General features: G+C 45.9%; 1 protein-coding gene across 1 annotated transcript in view; it reads right to left on the bottom strand.

The window, feature by feature from the left end:
• Positions 1-22,731, bottom strand: part of LOC139384189 (nesprin-1-like) — a 170,882-nt gene that overhangs the window by 33,082 nt on the left and 115,069 nt on the right. The window contains exons 91-123 of the mRNA XM_071128908.1: positions 22,375-22,512; positions 21,810-21,995; positions 21,382-21,504; positions 20,996-21,178; positions 20,603-20,746; positions 20,195-20,374; positions 19,811-19,933; positions 17,435-17,548; positions 15,677-15,838; positions 15,274-15,465; positions 14,685-14,942; positions 12,937-13,140; positions 12,147-12,266; positions 11,910-12,010; positions 11,594-11,747; positions 11,291-11,413; positions 10,881-11,036; positions 10,359-10,568; positions 9,927-10,028; positions 9,648-9,767; positions 9,258-9,458; positions 8,791-8,964; positions 6,715-6,846; positions 6,299-6,495; positions 5,967-6,099; positions 5,052-5,234; positions 3,728-3,877; positions 2,369-2,545; positions 1,751-1,906; positions 1,371-1,526; positions 927-1,097; positions 651-784; positions 199-403 (exon numbers count right to left, since the gene is read on the bottom strand). Coding sequence (XP_070985009.1) covers positions 199-403; positions 651-784; positions 927-1,097; positions 1,371-1,526; positions 1,751-1,906; positions 2,369-2,545; positions 3,728-3,877; positions 5,052-5,234; positions 5,967-6,099; positions 6,299-6,495; positions 6,715-6,846; positions 8,791-8,964; positions 9,258-9,458; positions 9,648-9,767; positions 9,927-10,028; positions 10,359-10,568; positions 10,881-11,036; positions 11,291-11,413; positions 11,594-11,747; positions 11,910-12,010; positions 12,147-12,266; positions 12,937-13,140; positions 14,685-14,942; positions 15,274-15,465; positions 15,677-15,838; positions 17,435-17,548; positions 19,811-19,933; positions 20,195-20,374; positions 20,603-20,746; positions 20,996-21,178; positions 21,382-21,504; positions 21,810-21,995; positions 22,375-22,512 — 5,262 coding nt within the window. The remainder of the gene's footprint in view (positions 1-198; positions 404-650; positions 785-926; positions 1,098-1,370; positions 1,527-1,750; positions 1,907-2,368; positions 2,546-3,727; positions 3,878-5,051; positions 5,235-5,966; positions 6,100-6,298; positions 6,496-6,714; positions 6,847-8,790; positions 8,965-9,257; positions 9,459-9,647; positions 9,768-9,926; positions 10,029-10,358; positions 10,569-10,880; positions 11,037-11,290; positions 11,414-11,593; positions 11,748-11,909; positions 12,011-12,146; positions 12,267-12,936; positions 13,141-14,684; positions 14,943-15,273; positions 15,466-15,676; positions 15,839-17,434; positions 17,549-19,810; positions 19,934-20,194; positions 20,375-20,602; positions 20,747-20,995; positions 21,179-21,381; positions 21,505-21,809; positions 21,996-22,374; positions 22,513-22,731) is intronic.

Genomic DNA, 22,731 nt, shown 5'->3' with positions numbered 1-22,731 from the left:
TTTTCTGACAAGGATCATTGTTGACCGAAAGCTTAGCGCATTAAGCCCTGAAACGTGCATCTGATTCAAGTGTTCCAACAATTATTTTCACAGTGGGCCATATAAGCAAAAAGGCCTTAATAGGAGTTGACAGTATATAGCTCCGTGCTGAGTCCTGTGCGTGTGTAAAACGGTCATTCCAACACCATTCCTACTCACGCTGCAGTCTTGGATCCAGGTGGAGACCTCCTCGTCTGTGATGTCCTTGGTGCAGGCGGTCTCCAGGAGTCGGTCAGCCTGCTCCTCTTGTAGCTGGACACTGGAGCTACTCTTTCCATACAGCTCCTTGTAGTGCTGCCACAGCTGTAGCAGGGCTTTGCTGCTCTTCAGACGCTCTGAGATCTCTTCCAGGAGACTGCTCCACCTGGACACAACATACATTGATGATCCACATCTTGGATCAATGGATCAATAAAATCTTATTGTTGTTGGATCAACTGATCATGGATGAGATTGCTCCACCTGAGCACAACACAGGTGGTTTGGAACGATGATCACATGACCTTGCCTGAGACCTGAAGACTTAAAAGTCACGGTTCTCACCCACTCATGGACTGCTGGAAGATATGCCCCCATTGTGGTCTTAAAGTGATTCAAATAAACAAACAAACCTAGCGTTGACGTCCTTCAGGGTATTGTTGAGGGAGTCGGACACAGACGGGTGGCACTCATTCAGCAGCTGGTGTGTCACAGAGCCAAACTTCCTCAGACTGCCCTCCTGCTTCTCCAGTTCCTCCTGTAGGCTCTACACAACACAAGTCACAAACACATTAGCCCAAATTTCTCCCGAAGTGTGCACTCCTCCTCTCCCCCTCAAAGTTGTAGAAGTGTTGGGCTACAGGGTAGACAAAAATACATTTGTAAAAGCCTGTTCATACTGGTATTACCTGGAGACTCTCCACCTGTAGCTGTACAGCCTCCAGGGAGCCGGTGAGGAGGCGGAAACGGGACACAGAGTACCTCCCCTCCATCAGGTAGCCATTCATCTCCTCTGAGGACAACTTGTACAGACTCCACTGGTCCAGCACTGACACCAGGCTGATCTTCAGCTGGCCGATCTGGCGTGGAGCAGAGACGGAGTAGAACAATAGGGTTTACACTTAAAAAGTTGTCCACGGAGCTTAATACATTTTGCAGTTGTGTTTAGTGTTCTTCTGCAACAGGGGATCATCATAGTGAGTGAAGGGTAGTTATAATGGGGCAGTAGCTGAGTGTGTGGTTATAGGTGAGTATGGGGTACTTAGTGGGCTACATCTGTGATTATCACACCTCTCATACAACTCACAGACCAATAATACATTATTTACACTCCATAAAATAGCTCCGCCTACCAGGTGGTCCAGGTTAGCCCAGGTGTGATTGACAGCTTGGAGCGTCTCCATGACGACAGCACAGGCCTCGTCGGTTTTGTTCTGGATGAGGGCACAGGCCTGCTCCTCCACCCGCTCCACCTCACCCTCCTTCTCCTTCACCTTTTCCTCCATCTCCTGCAGAAGTAGTGGAAAGAGAGAGCAGAGCAACTACTTATTTAGTAGTTAAACTACTATCAGGGAGCAGAGAGCGGTTACAATCAACATGACAAAGATCAAGATTCTTAATTTAAAAAAATGCACATCCAAATTGAAACCCAAGACATAATATACTGTAAATGTGCAAAAACAAGATAAGATTTATCTAATAAATCAATACAAAGTGCAACGAATGTTCCTACCTGGCAGTCATTGAGAGCGTTCTGTACGGAGGTTAGGTCCTCTATCCTGGGTTTCCTCTTCAGCCTCCCCTCCTGAGTGAGCAGCCAGGTCTTCAGGCCCTGTATGTTGTTCTCATAGTTCAACCAGGCCTCCAGCAGAGTCTCCAGGAACTGGACCTGACCACGCAACACAGCACAGAGTCACATAGTGTACTGAGACAATGAAATAATCCCTGAAACACATAACAGGCTTTGTTTGATCACAAGGCTTTGTCTGTCTCTAGCTGCTCAGAGCGCACAAGAGATTTAGTTCTGGGTACCAAGCTTACATCATCAATTATATAATACAATGAAAGCAGATGAATTCTACATTGACATAATTCAAAGAGCCACACAGTGAATGAGATGTCATACGTAAAAATATGCTTTAATATGAGATTGTTTTTTTATATGATTGTGATGTAATAGCCAGGGGTTTAAGTTTAACCATGCTCTGAAATACCCATAATGCATCAGGTTACATGTATGTTTATTCTCTTATGTGTGATCTTGTTGCACAACTAATTTCCCTCTCTAACAAATAAAGTTGAAAGTAGACATTTTAAGTTGAGGTTGAAAGTGGTTTATTCTCTCTCTCACCCTCTCCGTGATGAGTCCCTGTAGTAACTGCCAGCGTCGGTTCATTGCTCCCAGCTTCTCGGCAAAGTCTGTCTGGTCGCTGCGCCTGCTCTCCACATCCTGATCACTGATCTGGAGCACAGACTGGTTCACAAAATCCACCGTCAGCTGCTTACAGCGCACATCAACTCTGAAGCCCTGGGGAAGGAGAGAGAGAGAGACCAGGGAGAAGAAGAAGATTACTTTATTGTCCAACAGATATTTGTATGGTTTGGCATTGGGAATATTCTCAAATCGTTCCAAGAATGTTAAGAAACAGCGTTCTTCTGTGGGAATTTTAGTACTTCAGCATAACGTTCCCTACAGGTTTCCACATGGTTCTATTTAAGTTAATGTTCTCAGAACGTTCAGAGAACATTAAGAAACAATGTTCTTCAACGGGAATTTCAGTAAGTTTTCTGCAGGTTTCCTCACGGTTCTACTTAAAGTCATGTTTTCAGAACATGAAGAAAACTTTCCATAAAAACCTCAAGAAAACATTAGTAATGTTCAAATAACGCTCTAAGAACGTTATTTAATAACATACATTTTGTTTTCAGCATCAACAAAACTCTCTCTAGCCTCTATCTTGTTAAGTGTGTTCAGGTGTGTTGGCCGTGACCACTAATTGGCGACACCTGATCTTAATGAGTGTTGTTTCCTCTGAAATGGGGTCTGTTCGAATAGACTAAAATGAACAGCTTTGTATGAGTAAAAAAAACATGGCATAATAGCGCAATCTTGGTGGTGCAGGGGGCTAATTCCATGGATAGAGAACAGAAGATCATAGGGTTGAATCTCACTGACACTGTGGCACAATAAAAAAAAGAAATGTGTTTGCATGATTAAAGCAGAAGCAAATTAATTTCCATGTGTGCTTGGCGTTCAAAACTGTTAACCCAAACTAAGCTAGCAGTGTTATTAAAAGTCTTATTGAAACATTCAGTGAAAGTTTTAAGGAAGTTCTTCAAAAACCTCCAATTAACCTTAACATGTTGTTCAAAAACATTCACAACATTTGGAGAATGTTCTCAGAATACAACTTATTTACCTTCAAATAACCTTGAATTTCCATTCTCAGAACATTAATAAACCCCCCTAGGAAAACTTTCAGGGAACCATAGTAAAAATGTTCTCAGAACCTCACTGCAACCTAAAAATGTACGCTCCTAGAACAGGCAAAATTATCACTTCCATTGTCAGAACGTTTAAAAAAACGTTCTGTTTTACCATTAAGGAAACTTATGGCTTCGTTCTCAGAACCAATGAGAAACCAAAACGGTATGTTTCCACAACTTCCAAGGAACCAAATGTGCTAGCTGTGAGTTTTCTGTTCCTTACCTTGTATTTCTGTAGATAGTCCTGGATGACAGTCGACCCCACGGCTCCTTTCAGGTTCTCTTCGTCCTCTCCAATCACATTCTCCATCAGAGATATCCAGTTGACCAGCTCAGAGATGGCATGCCTAGAGGCCAACTTCTCCATTTGTAACTGAGGAAAAGAAACGGGCTAATAAACACAACTCCTCGTCAAACATCTCATTCCAAAATCATGGGCATTAATATGGATTTGGTTCCCCATTGCTGCGTTAACAGCCTCCACTGTTCTGGGAAGGCTATCCACTAGATGTTGGAACATTGCTGCGGGGACTTGCTTCCATGCAGCCACAAGAGCATTAGTGAGGTCAGCACTGATGTTGGGCGATTAGGCCTGTCTCGCAGTCGGTGTTCCAATCCATCTCAAAGGTGTTCGAAGGGGGTTGAGGTCAGGCCAGTCATGTTCTTCCACACCAATCTCGACAAACCATTTCTGTATGGACCTTGTTTCTGCACGGGGGCATTGTCATGCTGAAACAGGAAAGGGTCTTCCCCAAACTGTTGCCACAAAGATTAAAATAGTTTAAAATGTAATTGTATGCTGTAGCATTAAGATATCCCTTCACTGTAACTAAGGGGCCAAGCCCGAACCATGAAAAACAGCTCCAGACCACTATTCCTCCTCCATCAAACTTTACAGTTGGCACTATACATTGGGACAGGTAGCATTCTCCCGGCATCTGCCAAACCCAGATTCGTCCATCGGACTGCCAGATGGTGAAACGTGATTCATCACTCCAGAGAACGCGTTTCCACTGCTCCGGAGTCCAATGGCGGTGAGCTTTACACTACTCCAGCCAACGCTTGGCATTGTGAATGGCGATTTTAGGCTCGGCCATGGAAACCCACTTCCTGAAGCTCCCGATGAATAGTTATTATGCTGACGTTGGTTTCAGAGGCTGTTTGGAACTTGGTAGTGAGTGTCGCAACCGAGGACGGATGATTTTTACACGCTACACACTTCAGCCCTGGACAGTTCTGTGAGCTTGTGTGGCCTACCGACGTTTCCACTTCACAATAACAGCACTTACAGTTGACCAGGGCAGCTCTAGCAGGGCAGAAATTTGATGAACTGACTAGTTCGAAAAGTGGCATCCTATGACGGTGCCAAGTTGAAAGTCACTAAGCTCTTCAATAATGCCATTCTACTGCCAATGTTTGTCTATGAAGATTGCATGGCTGTGTGCTCGATTTTATACACCTGTCAGCAACAGGTGTGGATGCGTGTGAGCAGCTTGGTCGACTGCGCGCGCGCGTGTGTGTGTGTGCAGATAAGCCTGTGTTAGTACCTGGTGTAGCTTCTCTTGCACCCCTGGGATGAGTGTGAGTAGTTGGGTCCACTCTGAGTCTATGCGGGCCAGGTCAGACCGCAGGGCTGCAGTTCCAACCCTCTTCAGCCTCAGAAGCTGGTTGCCCTCAGTCAGCACAGAATTCTTCAGAGATGAACGCGACTCCACCTCTTTACAGAAGTCCTGTGAACAGAGAATAGTATAACGGTCAGTTTCACATTGAATATCAGGCTGTGTATACAACTGGTTCCAGATGATGGTTCTCAAACCCCTTATGCCTAAACTTAACCCTTACTCTAACCCCTCTAACCCTAACCCTACTCTAACCCCTCTAACCCTAACCCTACTCTTCACCTCTAACCCCTCTAACCCTAACCCTACTCTTCACCTCTAACCCCTCTAACCCTAACCCTACTCTTCACCTCTAACCCTAACCCCTCTAACCCCTCTAACCCTACACTTCACCTCTAACCCTAACCCCTCTAACCCCTCTAACCCCTCTAACCCTAACCCCTCTAACCCTAACCCTACTCTTCACCTCTAACCCCTCTAACCCTAACCCTACTCTTCAACTCTAACCCCTCTAACCCCTCTAACCCTAACCCTACTCTTCACCTCTAACCCATCTAACCCCTCTAACCCCTCTAACCCCAACCCTTACTCTAACCCCTCTAACCCTAACCCTACTCTAACCCCTCTAAACCCTCTAACCCCTCTAACCCCAACCCTTACTCTAACCCCTCTAACCCTAACCCTACTCTAACCCCTCTAACCCCTCTAACCCTAACCCTACTCTAACCCCTCTAACCCTAACCCTACTCTAACCCCTCTAATGTTAACCATTTGATCCAGATCTGCCAGTCGAATATCCACTTCCTCTAAGGTATCACCCACTCTTTTGATATGCTGACTCACCAGGAAGGTAGAGAGATGGTCCCTGCGGGTCTCCATCTCCTGTGGAACTACGACTGCCTGATTGTTCCAGAAGTCCAGACGTTCGAGAGCAGACTGCAGCCAGCCAATCAACTCTGATGACTCCTTCTGATACCTGGGCATCACATGGAGACAAACAGGCTTAGTGGGTGATATTCAACCCCCCAACATATTCACAGTACATACAGTGCAGACCTGGGTTCAAGTAGTAGCTAAAGTATTAGAAGGAAAACGAATACTATTTGAACCCATGTCTACATCACATCCAGTACACAGCACACCCTAAACAATATCCCTTGGGGTTCAGCCCTAACCTGGTCCAATGTTTGAGGATGGCCTCTAGTCTCTGCAGCTCCTTGTTGACCTTGGTAGTGTTGCTGAGCCAGTGTTCCCCTAGCACTGTGAGCTTTGTGTCCAGGCCAGGACAGCACACAGATAGCTGCAGCCTCTTCCCCTCCTCCAGCACCTGGCTCAGCTTGTGCTGGTGCTCCATCAGTCTGCCCTTCAGACTCTGTGTAGAGAAGGAGGTAAACCAAGATGGGGGACATGAATTAAATAAATTATGTTATGACTTTATTGTACAGTATTCTTTCTGGTATTTATTAGGAAAATCTTAATTAAGATGATGACGCCACTGTAAATTGTCAGCTCAAACGTTACACACAGTATATGAAAGTGCCAATGGCTTTCTGTAATAACTGCATAACATGGTGATAGTGATCTACTATACCTGATAGAGTGAACTCCTCTCAGTGAGGCTCTCCTCTGTCTCCTCCACCAGGCCCACTGTGGGGATGCTACCCTCCACTGCCTCCAACTGCATACACAGAGCCTGGTAGTCCGGCACCAGACGGCTCCAAGTCTGAAAACACACGTATAGAGGCAATTCCGTTATACTTGGGTTACACATATACAGAACCGTACTGTGCTGGCCTGGATATTGTCTTTTCACATTGACCTTTCCAGCATGGTTACAGCAACTCTGACAGATGCGTAATCAGGCCAACACAGTAGTGTGAAAAAGGTATTCCACTGATTTAAGTATGATGGTACATATACTACTACTACAGTATATATAGTACTACTACTCCAACACATATACTAATACTACAGTACATATAGTACTAGTACAGTACATATAGTACTACTACAGTACATATAGTACTACTACTACAACACATATACTACTACTACAGTACATATAGTACTACTACTACAACACATATACTAATACTACAGTACATATAGTACTAGTACAGTACATATAGTACTAGTACAGTACATGTAGTACTACTACTACTACAGTACATATAGTTCAACACTACTACTACTACTACAGTAGCCCCTTTTTCAGGACCGTGTCTTTCAAAGATAATTCGTAAAAATTCAAATAACTTCACAGATCTTCATTGTAAAGGGTTTAAACACTGTTTCTCGTGCTTGTTCAATGAACCATCAACAATGAATGAACATGCACCCGTGGAACAGCTTACAGACGGTAGGCAATTAAGGTCACAGTTATGAAAACTTAGGACACTAAAGAGGCCTTTCTACTGACTCTGAAAAACACCAAAAGAAAGATGCCCAGGGTCACTGCTCATCTGCGTAAACGTGCCCTAGGCATGCTGCAAGGAGGGATGAGGACTGCAGATGTGGCCAGGTCAATAAATTGCAATGTCAGTACGGTGAGACGCCTAAGACAGCATCAGAGGGAGACAGGAAGTAGAGCTGATCATCCTCGCAGTGGCAGACCACGTGTAACAACACCTGCACAGGATCCATACATCCGAACATCACACCTGCGGGACAGGTACAGGATGGCAACAACAACTGTCCAATTTACACCAGGAATGCACAATCCCTCAGTCAGTGCTCAGACTGTCCGCAATAGGCTAAGAGAGACGGGACTGAGGGCTTGTAGGCCTATTGTAAGGCAGGCATCAGACATCAACGGCAACAACGTCGCCTATGGGCACAAATCCACCGTCGCTGGACCAGACAGGACTGGCAAAAAGTGCTCTTCACTGACGAGTCGCGGTTTTGTCTCACCAAGGGTGATGGTCAGATTCGCATTTATCATCGAAGGAATGAGCGTTACACTGAAGCCTGTACTCTGGAGCGGGATTGATTTGGAGGTGGAGGATCCGTCATGGTCTGGGGCGGTGTGTCACAGCATCATCGGACTGAGCTTGTCGTCATTGCAGGCAATTTCAACGCTGTGCGTTACAGGGAAGACATCCTCCTCCCTCATGTGGTACCTGTCCTGCAGGCTCATCCTGACATGACCCTCCAGCATGATAATGCCACCAGACATACTGCTCGTTCTGTGCGTGATTTCCTGCAAGACAGGAATGTCAGTGTTCTGCCATGGCCAGCGAAGAGCCCGGATCTCAATCCCATTGAGCACGTCTGAGACCTGTTGGATCGGAGGGTGAGGGCTAGGGCCAATCCCCCCCAGAAATGTCTGGGAACTTGCAGATGCCTTGGTGGAAGAGTGGGGTAACATCTCACAGCAAGAACCATGATGAGGAGATGCACTGCAGTACTTAATGCAGCTGGTGGCCACACCAGATACTGACTGTTACTTTTGATTTTGACCACCCCTTTGTTCAGGGACAAATTATTCCATTAATGTTAGTCACATGTCTGTGGAACTTGTTCAGGTTATGTCTCAGTTGTTGAATCTTGTTATTTTCAGAAAAACATTTACACGTTAAGTTTGCTGAATATAAAAGCAGTTGACATTGAGAGGACGTTTCTTTTCTTGCTGAGTTTAGTACTACTACTACAACAACAACTCTCCTACCTCCAGTATGTACTCCAGCGCCACCCCTCTCCTGTGGGCCTGTTTGAGGACTCCCTGGGCCAGGGTCAGTATCTCCTCCAGAGCCTGATTCTCTCTGGGAACCACCAGGCCACTGATCTTCCTGAAGAACGTCTCCGTCAGGATCATGTGGGACTCCAGACTCTGGAAGAACTCCTGGAGAGAGAGAAAAACACTCTTGAGCAATACTGCAATGAAGATGGCGTTAACTAGGCTCCCCCGAGGCAGCCAGCTTTCTTGGAGCAGAGGTTACGGTCATTGCCTTTGGTCATGGTGACCAAAGTTGGAGTTTGAGCTGTGCTCAGGGACTTTGCACTATTCACACAGAGATCCTAAAATTCTGTAGTTTTGAATTGCTTTTTGACTTATAGTAAAATACTTTGATGTATTTTATTAATTGTATTATTCAAGTTATTGTAAATCTACTTCTATGGAAGGTTAAAGTCTACCTTGTGTTTGTCAAGGAGAACCTGAACTTCCTCCACAGAGCTGGCGATGACCCTCTGGTCGCCGGCCATCTTGTCTTGAGCAGTGTCCACCAGGTCAGCCAGGTCCTGCAGAGCCCTCTCATATTGCCCCTTCAGAGCCATGTTCTGGTTCAGGCTGCTACGCCGCGAGCCCACCGTCATCACCAACTCCTCATAGGCATCCTGTAGATGAGGAGAAGAAGAAGGAGATGAAGAAGGAGGCGGAAAAGACATACAGATATAATATGATTAATTAATGTTTATGCAGTGTGTGTGTAAAAATACATTGGTGAATAATTTTGTGTTTGTGTCTGTGTGTCTGTCTGTGTGTATTTTGTGTGTGTGAACTGTCTGTATGGAGAGGTCAGATACCTGTAGCTTGAGCATCTCATTGGTGGACATCTGTTCTGCCTGTAGTTCTGTTCCTCTTGTTTTCAGCTGGGTGATCCTCTGCTCAAACACTCTCAAACCCTCCTCAGCCTCAGCTATGACCTACCAGACAAAACCAAGACTGGTTAGCATCTTATAAAATGTATTTTTATTATCTTTAATAATAAGAGCAGGAAGAACTTAAAGAGAGGAAATTAAAGCCTGCAGTTATAATGCATTGTAAGACTTGTCATGAGTACGTATGACCCCCTGATGTCTCACCTCAAGCTGTTTGGATCCTGGTCTGTCCGTGGCTCCCGCCAACGTCTGAAGGATCTGGCACTTGGTGTCGGTTAAATCAGCAAGGACAAGCTGTGACTCCGTCTGCATTAACCAATATAAGATAAACTCAATGCATTGCTTATACAGAGATACAGTACGTAAGATAGTAATATAACACTTAATGACAGTTTCCTGGACCCAGCTTAAGGCCATTCCTGGACTTAAAACCACCACTAAGCAAGCTTTTTAGTCCAAGAATAGGCTTGATCAGAGTCCAGAAACTGTCTCAAAAGGGGACAAGTACACCACATGTACAGTAACCTAACCTGTCAGTCTGTGGCTAAGTTCCTGCATAATAGTACAATGACTAGAGACAAGTACACCACATGTACATATATAGTATCCTAAACATGGACTATGATCCTAACATACCTGGTAGGCAGTGAGTTCCTGCATCCTAGTCCTCATGTGTTCACAGCGTCGCTCCAGGGCAGAGTCCAGAGTTTGCACTCTCTCTGTCAGACAGTCCAGTGTGTCCTCTAACAGGACCTGGTCCTCCGCACACAGCCCTGTATGTTGGCCTAGGAGACCCCGACTGTGGCTCACCACCCCAGTCACCTCACTGACATCCCTCCCTAAGGCCTGGAAGAAACAGAGATGACAGAATCACCAAACATCCCTGGCACCAGGTGAAACACAGGAATGGAGGAAGACTTGGAAAGAGTCTTTATTTGCTCCCTAAACCTTCCCCTTTGCCCAATACAGTAGCTCCACCACTACACTGCTTATATCTATACAGATCCTTCAGATCTGAACATCTCGAAAGGGCTAGGATGATTAGGGACCGGCTGGCTGTTTCTAAAGACCATGATCACATTCTGAGATGACATAATACTAAGAGAGTAGACGTTGTGTGCTTTGTGAAAACGTATGTTAAGTGTTGCAGTGGTCTACCTCCTGGTTTTGTAGCTGTGTCTCAGTGTTCTCCGTCAGCAGCGTAGGACCAGAGAACAGGGTGTTCTCCACATCATCCAGCCAGGAGGAGGTCGCTGACACAGCCTGGTAGAGATGCTGCTCCATGGGGATCACCTTATCCTCAGAGGCCCCAGTCTTTGACAGAGATACCAGTGTTGGGGTCAATTCCAATTCAATACAGTCAATTCAAGAAGTAAACAGAAACTCCCATTTCAATTCAGTCAATTCAGGAAGGATTTGCCGAGCTGAAATGGAATTGTCCCCATTCCTGATAGATACAGTGCATAGCTGAACTGTATATTTCCATACGTAAACATAATTAAAAAACAGAAAACAAGAATAACATACAGTACAATAACAGTGATGTTATAGTGCTGTTATTAACCTACTTGACAAGACATCTCCTCCATCGTTTGGCTGAAACCCTCATATAACATCTTCAGTGAAGATGTGTCCTCTGTTTTACAGATCTCTGCTTTAAACAGGGTCCCAGCGGCAGTTCTGGAGGAAACCTGTAACAGAGTATGGCCACGTCACCGTCAGACATCACACTACCTCAGAGGGTATGAGTTCATAGTGATTTATAAAAGTACTTGCTACAGCTCAGCGGCTAAATCTGGTTGAAACCAGAACAGACTTTCAACCAGTGTTGCCCGCTGGGAGTAGGCATTGATGGACGGTGAGGTCAGTACCTGTTGCTTGTGGTCTTGTTCCAGGGTTTTCTGTAGGAGCTGAAGCTTGGTGCTCAGTTCTTTCCTCAGGCTCTCCCACCTCTGTCTCATCTGGTACTGGGCAGCCCGGGTCTCTCGCTCCAGCAGTATCTCCGGAGAGCAGGGCTCCGTCATACTGCACACCAAAAACATAACATGAAGCAAAAAACCTCAAGGCCAAAAACATATACAACATCACATAACGTAAAAACATGACACAGTGTGGAAGATAGTGCTGGAAAGTCAACAGAATCTCCATGTCAGACCATTGTGTTGCTGTTCTCTCAGGTGTTTATACCTGACACTGCTAGGTGAGGCCTGCTTTATCAGGATCTCCTCTCCTCTACTGGCTACAGACTGTAACAGCTTCTTCTGTTCAGCTAGCTGCTCCTCCAGCTCCTAAACAACAACACACCAACGTGATCAGTCTGCTTCTCTTTGAATAAATGAACAAACTAACAAACAAACAGGATCTTTCAGACACGGACATGGCATTGATAGTGTGAGTATGTGTGAGAGAGAAAGAATTCCCTACCCTCTGTCTCTGGAGGCTGTCCTGGTGGTGTTGTGAGAGTGTGGTGTGGGCCTGGACCAGGCAGTCCTGCACGATGGGCCCCTGAGACAGAATGGAGTCAGACTCACTCTTCTCCTGGTCCTGCGGAGAGCCATGGAACCGGACACAGGCAGAGAGAGGGTTATTTATGGAAACAGTTGTGAGCAAAAAGACAAGAGATATGGTTATTCATGTAAGGATTCGTTTGATTCATATCTTGACAACAAGACCGACCAAACATCAAGGCTAGGTTAAGATTATTTGAGTAGATTTAGATCAAACTCTTGTTATTTTGATTTGTAAACCTCAAACAAGAGAGCAAGACACATAATGCAAGCACATCTGTTTGCAATCCAGTTCACCCAATTACATCCCTGCTAACATTAGCCACAGTAAAGACCAGGAGGAGACAAACGGGCATCATGCTGAAGGCTCAGAGGAGAAAGAAGACACTAGAAGGGGCTCAGCACAGAGACATCACATCTACTCAGTGACACTTTCATCTCCTGGAAAGCATCCTATGCTAGAGTGTCCTGCTTGTCAAACAAGGCGAAGGCATTAGACATTAGATGGTTAGCCCTTAGGATATTGACCTGGTGAAGATCCTTTTAGGGATTGAAATGTGAACTAACCTAATAAAGGTACGTGTTTACAGTTTGTTTTTTAAAATCCTCCATTGACACCAATACATGGTTTACTCTTAAACGTAATCACATGCATCTCACAGAGAGCACTTTAGTGAGAGCTACAGGTATCCAGAAAAAAGCCTGACCTGGATGTTGATGTGTTTGTCCTGCAGCATCCTCTGCAGCTCCAGTAGATTTCCCTTCAGCGTCCGCAGCTTCCTGGCCAGCTGCTCTGTGTCCTCCCTCATGTCCATCCGCGTCTCCTGCCTTCCCTCCAGAAGCAGGCTCTCGCTGTGCATGGTCAGCTCCGACAGGGCCACCACCTTCTGCTCTATCTCCTGCAGCATGTTCTGGAGCAGCAGGAGAGAGGCCAGCTCAAACATGATGCTGCCTTCCAAGTGGATCCTTCAGTCAATCAGGCACCAGGCAGCCAGTCAATCAGGCACCAGGCAGCCAGTTAACCAGGCCCACCAGGCAGACAGTTAACCAGGCCCACCAGGCAGACAGTTAACGAGGCCCACCAGGCAGACAGTTAACCAGGCCCACCAGGCAGACCGTTAACCAGGCCCACCAGGCAGACAGTTAACCAGGCACACCAGGCAGCCAGTTAACCAGGCCCACCAGGCAGCCAGTTAACCAGGCCCACCAGGCAGACAGTTAACCAGGCCCACCAGGCAGACAGTTAACCAGGCCCACCAGGCAGACAGTTAACCAGGCCCACCAGGCAGCCAGTTAACCAGACCCACCAGGCAGCCAGTTAACCAGGCCCACCAGGCAGACAGTTAACCAGGCCCACCAGGCAGACAGTTAACCAGGCAGACACTTAACCAGGCCCACCAGGCAGACAGTTAACCAGGCCCACCAGGCAGACAGTTAACCGGGCCCACCAGGCAGACAGTTAACTGGACCCCAGGCCCATGGTCTGTATAGACCCCTTCATTAGCAGCAGGTCTCTCTCTCATCATTGTAGGGCCACCTCCTTACCAACACCCTCGCCTCCCTAACAACACAGCACACTACCACTAATCCCATGTTCAGCATACATGTTCCCGCTCAAGTATAGATTCCCAAGTGGCCTGGATCACAATACGTCCTTGCAATGAAAATATACTGGAGCTACCACAGAAGACCCAAAGTAAATGTTGCATCAACGATTCCTACATGAAGGGTTAATCCTCCATTAAGATGAGACCCATAGCCTTGCCTAAGTGTATATCGGTAAGTTAAACAGGTCTCTTCAAGAAAGGGAGTGACTCCCCCCTCCCCCTCATCCTCCCCCCTCCCTGCCTATCAGTTGGGATTCCCTACTTTGATATTCCAGTAGGCTGGCCCACTTCCGCCACCAACCAATCCCTGCAGTCGGAATTCGATTAATCTAACGAATAAGCCAGCCCCCTTGCTGACATGGCCCCTATGTTGTCACTGAATAGGCCCCATGTAGAGACACGAAAGACATCTGCATAATCTGCATAACTAGACTAGTGTTACAGCCACTTAGTAACCTAACGAACCCCCTGAAGGCAGCCCCGCCCTATAACTATACTGCTTACACTCTTGTTTACTCTTGTGTCTGTGCATATTTGCGTCCGTGTGTGTGTGTGTGCGTGCGTGCGTGCCTGTGTGTGTGTGTGTGTGTGCGTGCGTGCCTGTGTGTGTGTGTGTGTGTGTGCGTGCGTGCCTGTGTGTGTGTGTGTGTGCGTGCCTGTGTGTGTGTGTGTGTGCGTGCGTGCCTGTGTGTGTGTGTGTGTGTGTGTGTGTGTGTGTGTGTGTGTGTGTGTGTGTGTGCGTGCGTGCCTGTGTGTGTGTGTGTGTGTGCGTGTGTGCGTGCGTTTGTGCATGTGTGAGTGCATGCGTGTGTGTGTTTATCTGCCAGTAGGGGGGCCTCTGTTCTAACCTGGCCGTCTATGAGTTGCTCCTCCTCAGCACTGGGACGGAGGGCTTCGCGGGTGCTGAGCAGCCATTGGTCCATCTGGTCAGCTTGGTTGAGGTAATGTCGTAAGGTCTGCTCCTGATGCTGGTCCTCTAGACGGTCACTGACACACTCCTGATGCTGCTCCTCTAGACGGTCACTGACACGCTCCTGATGCTGGTCCTCTAGATGTTCACTGACACGCTCCTGATGCTGGTCCTCTAGACGGTCACTGACACGCTCCTGGACAGACCAGGTCAGCACGTGACAAGACATCACATGAAATATGCTAGGCACAACTAGTTGTTATGCTCACGAAGCTTGACTCCTCAATTTACATACTTTTAATGGCCATCTCAACTTAGACACTCAAACCTTCAAATCTACTGCTTAATTAACATCAAATCAAAATAAAATACAATTTTGTTTGTCAAGTGCACAATCTTACTGTGAAAAGCAAAAATGTGATAAATAAACTAAAGGAAAAATAGTAACACAATAAAATATCAATAAAAATCTGAGACAGTGTCAGTGCCCCTATCTGCTACAGATACAGAACACAGAGCTTGATTACCTCCAGTAGCTGTCGTTTTCCTGAGGCCTTCATCTGTATGGTGGCCATCCTCTCAGACAGGACAGTGAGGGTGGACTGCATGGCCAGCTGGTGGGCCGTGTCGTCCACAGCATCAGAACCAAGCTGGTCTGAGAAGCTGGTCTGCAGCTTGTCTATCTCCTCCTGCAGCCTCTGAACCTCCTCCACCACGGCCTGGTAGAGGGAATAACAGTGTTAGTTAGGATGGGAAGGCTATGCTGAGCACTGAGCATTGATTAGGGTTGGAACCATAATATCACATTGTAGGTGACGAATATGGAAAACATAGGGTCATGAGCATACCGAGAGGTCATGCGGAAATTGGTTTCTTGAGCATAGCGAAATGTTATGTTTTCAGTCTCAAGCGATACTGATACTCCCTTACCTGACGGGCTTCCATATGACTATCTGTGCTCCGGTCAGCCTCTAGTGGCTTGTTGAGTTTGGCCTCGATGGCCTCCATCTTAGAGGAGATAGACTGAAGAGAACCCTGGTTGCACTGCTGCTTCTCCAGCGCCTCATACAGAGACCTCTGCTTCTCACTGATCTGGACAGGAGAGGACATAGCAGTAGTCAAAAATAGTTGCACTTCACAGTAGATTTATAAACTTTTCCAAATAGTTGAGGTAGTGTGGCGGATGAATCAGAATTAGTTGGGTAACATAGATAATTAAGATGTTTTATTTGCATAATATGCTTATGTGAGATGTTTGTCATTAGAATGTATCCTTTTGGACTCTAGTGTTGGCAGTTGCACTTTTCCCTCAGCTGGGGCTCAGTCACCTGGGGCCCAGAGAGGGGAGAGGTCAGGCTTGTCTTTTACATGTCCCTGGTGCTATCCCCAATATCAGAAAGGGAAGAGAACAGAATGTAACATTGTCTTCATGTGTGAATGTGTCTTTACCTATTCTTAAACCATGTGAAGAGATGGCGTGGTTAATGGGGAACCAATTACTTGTCTCCACAATGTCTGTGCGCCAGTCACGCCCTCCTTTTCCCATTGGGGGGAGTTGTATGGCAGTGTATGGAAACATTGTATGTCCTCTCTGATCTTACACTTGGGACAGTGTATGACCTAGAGGCTCACTCCCCTCAGTGAGCTTGCCCAGGAGTGGGGTCAAGAGGGGGTTTACTTGAGATGGGAGTATCTAGAGTTGATAATTGATATACTGTATGCCATTGGATGAGTTGGTGTTTTTGTACTATGAAGTACCAGGAACGAGATTAGAACCTCGTCTGAGGGACCAAACTGAACGATAATTTATAGCGAATGTTATCTGGCTAAGGGATACCCCTTTCTCAAGAAAAAGTATTTCTTTGTGAACAGTTCCTAAGATCTGTGGTTCATCATGTAAGTTGAGAGGAGTGTATCTTGGCTATAAAAGATCTATGTATTTTTCTGTAGTCACTTTTCAATGGTTCATTAGAGATAGCGCATCATTGAAAGTCAAAAAGGCTATTGCAAAGCTTATTATTATTAAAGATGGAGTTGAAGTATAACTCTGGATGGTGTGTAGTTTGTAACTCTCCTCATTTGGTAAAGCAGAAATATACCACCACAGTAGTCAAAGCAAGTGAGGATAGGACATACACTACCGTTCAAAAGTTATGTGGTCACTTAGAAATGTCCTTGTTTTTCAAAGAAAAGCAAAAAAAATTGACCATTAAAATAATATCAAATTGACCAGAAATACAGTGTAGACATTGTTAATAATGTTGTAAATGACTATTGTAGCTGGAAATGGCAGATTTATTTATGGAATATCTACATAGGCGTACAGAGGCCCATTATCAGCAACCATCACTCCTGTGTTCCAATGGCACGCTGTGTTAGCTAATCCACGTTTATCATCTTAAAAGGCTAATTGATCATTAGAAAACCCTTTTGCAATTATGTTAGCACAGCTGAAAACTGTTGTTCTGATTAAAGAAGCAATAAAACTGGCCTTCTTTAGACTAGTTGAATATCTGGAGCATCAGCATTTGTGGGTTCGATTACAGGCTCACAAATGTCTTTCTTCTGAAACTCGTCAGTCTATTCTTGTTCTGAGAAATGATGGCTATTCCATGCGAGAAATTGCCAAGAAACTTTTGAACGGTAGTGTAGGTAGCAGCATAAATTAGGTATATATGAATTGCGTACCACATTCTCCAGGGTCTCCCAGGAGCGTTGAAGGTCATCTAGGTTAGCCTCAGATTCAAACATCGGGTCATTTAGCTCCTGTACGGGAGCTCTGGGGAGGGTGTCTCGTCCCATCTGAAAGAAGACAACACAAGTGAGCAAAGTAAGCCTACACAGATAGAGGAGTTGATGTGTAAGCCTACACAGATAGAGGAGTTGATGTGTAAGCCTTCACAGATAGAGGAGTTGATGTGGAAGCCTTCACAGATAGAGGAGTTGATGTGGAAGCCTACACAGATAGATGAGTTGATGTGTAAGCCTACACAGATAGAGGAGTTGAGGTGTAAGCCTTCACAGATAGAGGAGTTGATGTGTAATCCTACACAGATAGAGGAGTTGATGTGTACGCCTTCACAGATAGAGGAGTTGATGTGTAAGCCTACACAGATAGGAGTTGATGTGTAAGCCTTCACAGATAGGAGTTGATGTGTAAGCCTTCACAGATAGAGGGGTTGATGTGTAAGCCTTCACAGATAGAAGAGTTGATGTGTAAGCCTTCACAGATAGAGGGGTTGATGTGTAAGCCTACACAGATAGGAGTTGATGTGTAAGCCTTCACAGATAGAGGAGTTGATGTGTAAGCCTACACATATAGAGGAGTTGATGTGTAAGCCTACACAGATAGAGGAGTTGATGTGTAAGCCTACACAGATAGGAGTTGATGTGTAAGACTTCACAGATAGAGGAGTTGATGTGTAAGCCTTCACAGATAGAGGGGTTGATGTGTAAGCCTTCACAGATAGAAGAGTTGATGTGTAAGCCTTCACAGATAGAGGGGTTGATGTGTAAGCCTTCACAGATAGAGGAGTGGATGTGGAAGCCTACACAGATAGGAGTTGATGTGGAAGCCTTCACAGATAGAGGAGTTGATGTGTAAGCCTACACAGATAGAGGAGTTGATGTGTAAGCCTACACAGATAGAGGAGTTGATGTGTAAGCCTACACAGATAGGAGTTGATGTGTAAGCCTTCACAGATAGAGGAGTTGATGTGTAAGACTTCACAGATAGAGGAGTTGATGTGTAAGCCTTCACAGATAGAGGGGTTGATGTGTAAGCCTTCAAAGATAGAGGAGTTGAATGCTGTTCATCGACTACAGCTCAGCATGTAACACCATAGTACCCTCCAAACTCGTCATCATGCTCGAGACCCTGGGTCTCGACCCCGCCCTGTGCAACTGGGTCCTGGACTTCCGGGCGAGGTCAGTACAGGTGCACCAAAGCAGGGACTGAGAGACTGAAAAACAGCTTCTATCTCAAGGCCATCAGATTGTTAAAAAAGCCACCACTAACATTGAGTGGCTGCTGCCTACATACTGACTCAACTCCAGCCACTTTAATAATAGAACAATTGATGTAATAAATGTATCACTAGCCACTTTAAACAATGTCACTTTTATATGTTTAAATACCCTACATTACTCATCTCATATGTATATACTGTACTCTATACCATCCACTGCATCTTGCCTATGACGTTCTATATCATCACTCATTCGTATATTTTTTATGTACATATTCTTATTCATTCCTTTACACTTGTGTGTATAAGGTAATTGTTGTGAAATTGTTAGGTTAGATTACTCGTTGGATATTACTGCATTGTCGGAACTAGAAGCACAAGCATTTCGCTACACTCGCATTAACATCTGCTAACCATGTGTATGTGACAAATAAAATTTGATTTGATGTGTAAGCCTTCACATAGCGGGGTTGATGTGTAAGCCTTTACAGATAGAGGGGTTGATGTGTAAGCCTTCACAGATAGAGGAGTTGATGTGTAAGCCTTCACAGATAGAGGAGTTGATGTGTAAGTCTTCACAGATAGAGGAGTTGATGTGTAAGCCTTCACAGATAGAGGGGTTGATGTGCAAGCCTTCACAGATCGAGGAGTTGATGTGTAAGCCTTCACAGATAGAGGGGTTGATGTGTAAGCCTTCACAGAGAGGCACCATAGTGTTACTTGGTGCCTAGGTCAGTACACATTAAGGTATGTGGGCAGGCACTTTGTGGAGAAGTACAGTAGCCAGTAGCTAGCTATGTGTTAATCAGTGCTAATGCAATGCATTTAAAACAGGATGACAGGGGATAGAGAATCCTTTCATCCCTCATGGTCTGCAGGGAAAGTGGAGAGAGAGAGAGTAGAAGAGAGAGAGTGCAAGATTAAGAGAGAGAGAGTAGGAGAGAGAGTGCGAGATTAAGAGAGAGAGAGTAGGAGAGAGAGTGCAAGATTAAGAGAGAGAGAGTAGAAGAGAGAGAGTGCGAGATTAAGAGAGAGAGAGAGAGAGAGAGAGAGAGAGAGAGAGCGAGAGTGAGAGAGAGAGCTCAGTAGGTGATACCTGTGTGTGAGTGCTGGGAGAAGGGGAGCGACAGACAGGAGAGGAGATCTCACTGCTGGTACCCTCCTCCCCAGACTCCTCGGTGACCGGGGACAGAAGGGTGTGACAGCGGCCAGCCGTCATCTGACACACCGCAGGACAGTTAGGACAGATACACAAAGAGCATTCATGTTTTAGAGTCAGTCCATCACCAAGAACTCAGTAAGACTAGCACATTCAGTGACTTTCTGACAGACTGCATGCTAGCCGTGAGATTCCAGATTTGATGAAGGCTAGCAGGATTAACAGTGGAGCGATTTGTCTGAGTTAGTTCATTACCGGTAATCAGAAAATACATGCAGTACAAAACACATCATTAGTAAAGGAGGGGAGTCGGCCAGTCACCATAAGAACAGATGGTTTGTCTATGTCTCCATCCAGGTCCTCCACGGTAAGCCCCACCCGCTCCGTGTCACTCACAGTGAGTAGCATGGTGTCATGTTTGGCCTTCACAGTCAGCATCTGACACTTCGAATTCAGACTGGCTATCTCCTCCTGGTAACCCTTGATTTTCTGGGCCAGCTCCTGTTAGTAGCATCCCAATTACAGTCAGTGGTTATGGTCACAACAAGTTAAGCATCTATATACACTGTAGGCATACACTTATACAATGTTTACTTAGTTTTTTTTTTTTTTTTACATTTGTTTTGGATACCTACTTATCAGAACCAGTACCAGAATCTAGAGGTTTTCAATTCCTTTATATGTGCAAAATATTTTATTTTCTTCCACTGTCAATGTGTTGTACTATACCTCATGGTGTAGGATCTGAGCCTGCAGTTCCTGGATAGTGCTGGTGGGAATGGGTCGGTCCTGGATGACCCTGTGGGCATCCTCTATCAGCCCCTGGAAGTGCTTCGCCTCCTGCTCATACTGCTCATACTGCACAACAGCCTCCTACAGAAGGACAGGAAATCAAGGAACGTCAATACTGGTGCACAATGAAGGATGTGAACTGTTCGTGGCTTGCAGGTGTGTCTAACCGGATTCAAAACTCTGGTCTTCTGTGTGCCTCAAGACTGTGTTGTTGCGTTGAGCTAAATCCTAGGTATTAGCTCAGGGAACTAATACAAGTCTTCAGGCACAGGCAGTCTTATTCATTATGCGGTTTCTCCTCCGTTACACAGTGTGCTGCGGCCTCCCTACCTGTAGAATGTTGCACTGCTGTATTACGACATGCTGTAGCTGGCTGGCCTCCTGCTGTAGGCCCAGTGCTGTGTGACAGATAGCCAGGTCAGGCATCACCTCCTCTGGGACGCGCAGGGCGCTCTGACACAGCTGCACCGCCTGCACCTGCAGCTTGAAGCCCTCCATCTCTGACAGCAGACGCTAGGAGAACACACAGGAGGAAACTTTACATTCTACCCACAAACCTTAAGTGTGAGACGTAGGTAGGAGAAGTAGAAAGAGACAGAGAAAGAAGAGGAAGGGAAGAAGACAAAGAACAACAACAACAAGAACATGATATGAGAATAAAATGCTATTTAAAATTCTGTGTTATTCTCTGTTAAGTTAGAATTGAAGTTAGCTACCTGTCTCTGGGCCAGTTGTTCTTTGAGACTCTGTCGGGAAAGATCAGGAGAGGTCAGTGTAGCTTGGACCTGTTCCAGAGCCACTTGTAGGGTCTTCACCTCATACTCCAGAGGCTCCATACTCTGAGGGGACGACACAGGACACACACAGGTTATTCTTGGAACCCAGAACCAAATCTAGTGAGTGCTAGCTGGCTGGCAATCAATTAATGTTAACCGTCTGTCAATAGGACTACACACAGGTCAATCAATCAAATATGTTTTTATGTACAGGTGAGAATAACACTGAGATGCTAAAAGCTATTTACACCATGTGCATAATTTTGTCAACGACCGTCTTTGTAACAAAGACTAACAACAATGCAACAGTAAAATCCGATGCTAGGCTAAATGCTAAGCCAGTGTATTCAGTATGTCTGAGTCAGTACCTTGGCTGCGTCCTGAAGGCTCTGCAGCCGTGTCCTGATGGTCTGCTGGAGCTCCTCGGTGTGGCGGCTCAGCTCACACACCTGCTGGGACATGTTCTCCGTCTGCAGCACCTCAGACAGCAGATCCACCTTCTCTCCCATGGCCTGCAGGTCCCCATGGAGCTCTCGAGATTCACGCAGCACGGACTGATGATGGGGAGAGGAGGAAGACAACACAATACGGGCAATGAATGGAGTAAGAGGACACTGTCTATGAAAATGAGTGCCACCCAGTTTTGGTTGAATCCTGAGAGGTGCCAGTTAAAGAGAACCAACATCCTGGATCCCTGGTTAGAGGGAGAATGATAGGAGACATGGTAACAGAACACGTATTTATTACCACACACACACACACACACACCACCACCACCACCACCACCACCACCCACCACCACCACCACCACCACCAGTATCGCTGCAGAGGGTACAGTGGAAGTGAACAGCGAGACGGTTTAATACAGTCTGTATTGGCTTTTTAATCCAGCAGCTCTCCATCATGTGTTTATTCATGTCGATCTCCACCCACCTCGTCCATCCTTATCTGTTCCTGCAGATGAGAGCAGGAGTTCCAGATGATGTTGGCCCTCACCAGGCCCTTGGCTTTCTCCGACCACCTCACTATGAAGTCCAGCATCTCATTGTACTCCTCTAGATGGGTCCCTGCCTGGAGGGGAGATATAACAAGAGAGGCAATGAGGAACTAAGGAACAGGCGTCAGGGAAATGGATACCTTAGTGATACCGACAATGTGTGTTATGGTATTACTAGGATTAAAAGTCAAATGGCCCCATGTAAACACTCTGGGCTGGGCAACACTGTACATTGATGCCACCTCTTCGGGGTAACAACAACAACAGCAACAGTGTAACAACAACTAGACTTC

The sequence above is a fragment of the Oncorhynchus clarkii genome, chromosome 25 (genome assembly GCF_045791955.1).
Source record: "Oncorhynchus clarkii lewisi isolate Uvic-CL-2024 chromosome 25, UVic_Ocla_1.0, whole genome shotgun sequence".
NCBI classification, from domain to species: domain Eukaryota; kingdom Metazoa; phylum Chordata; class Actinopteri; order Salmoniformes; family Salmonidae; genus Oncorhynchus; species Oncorhynchus clarkii.
Note: the sequence above shows the minus strand (reverse complement) of the source record. Positions and strands in the feature narration are given on the sequence as shown.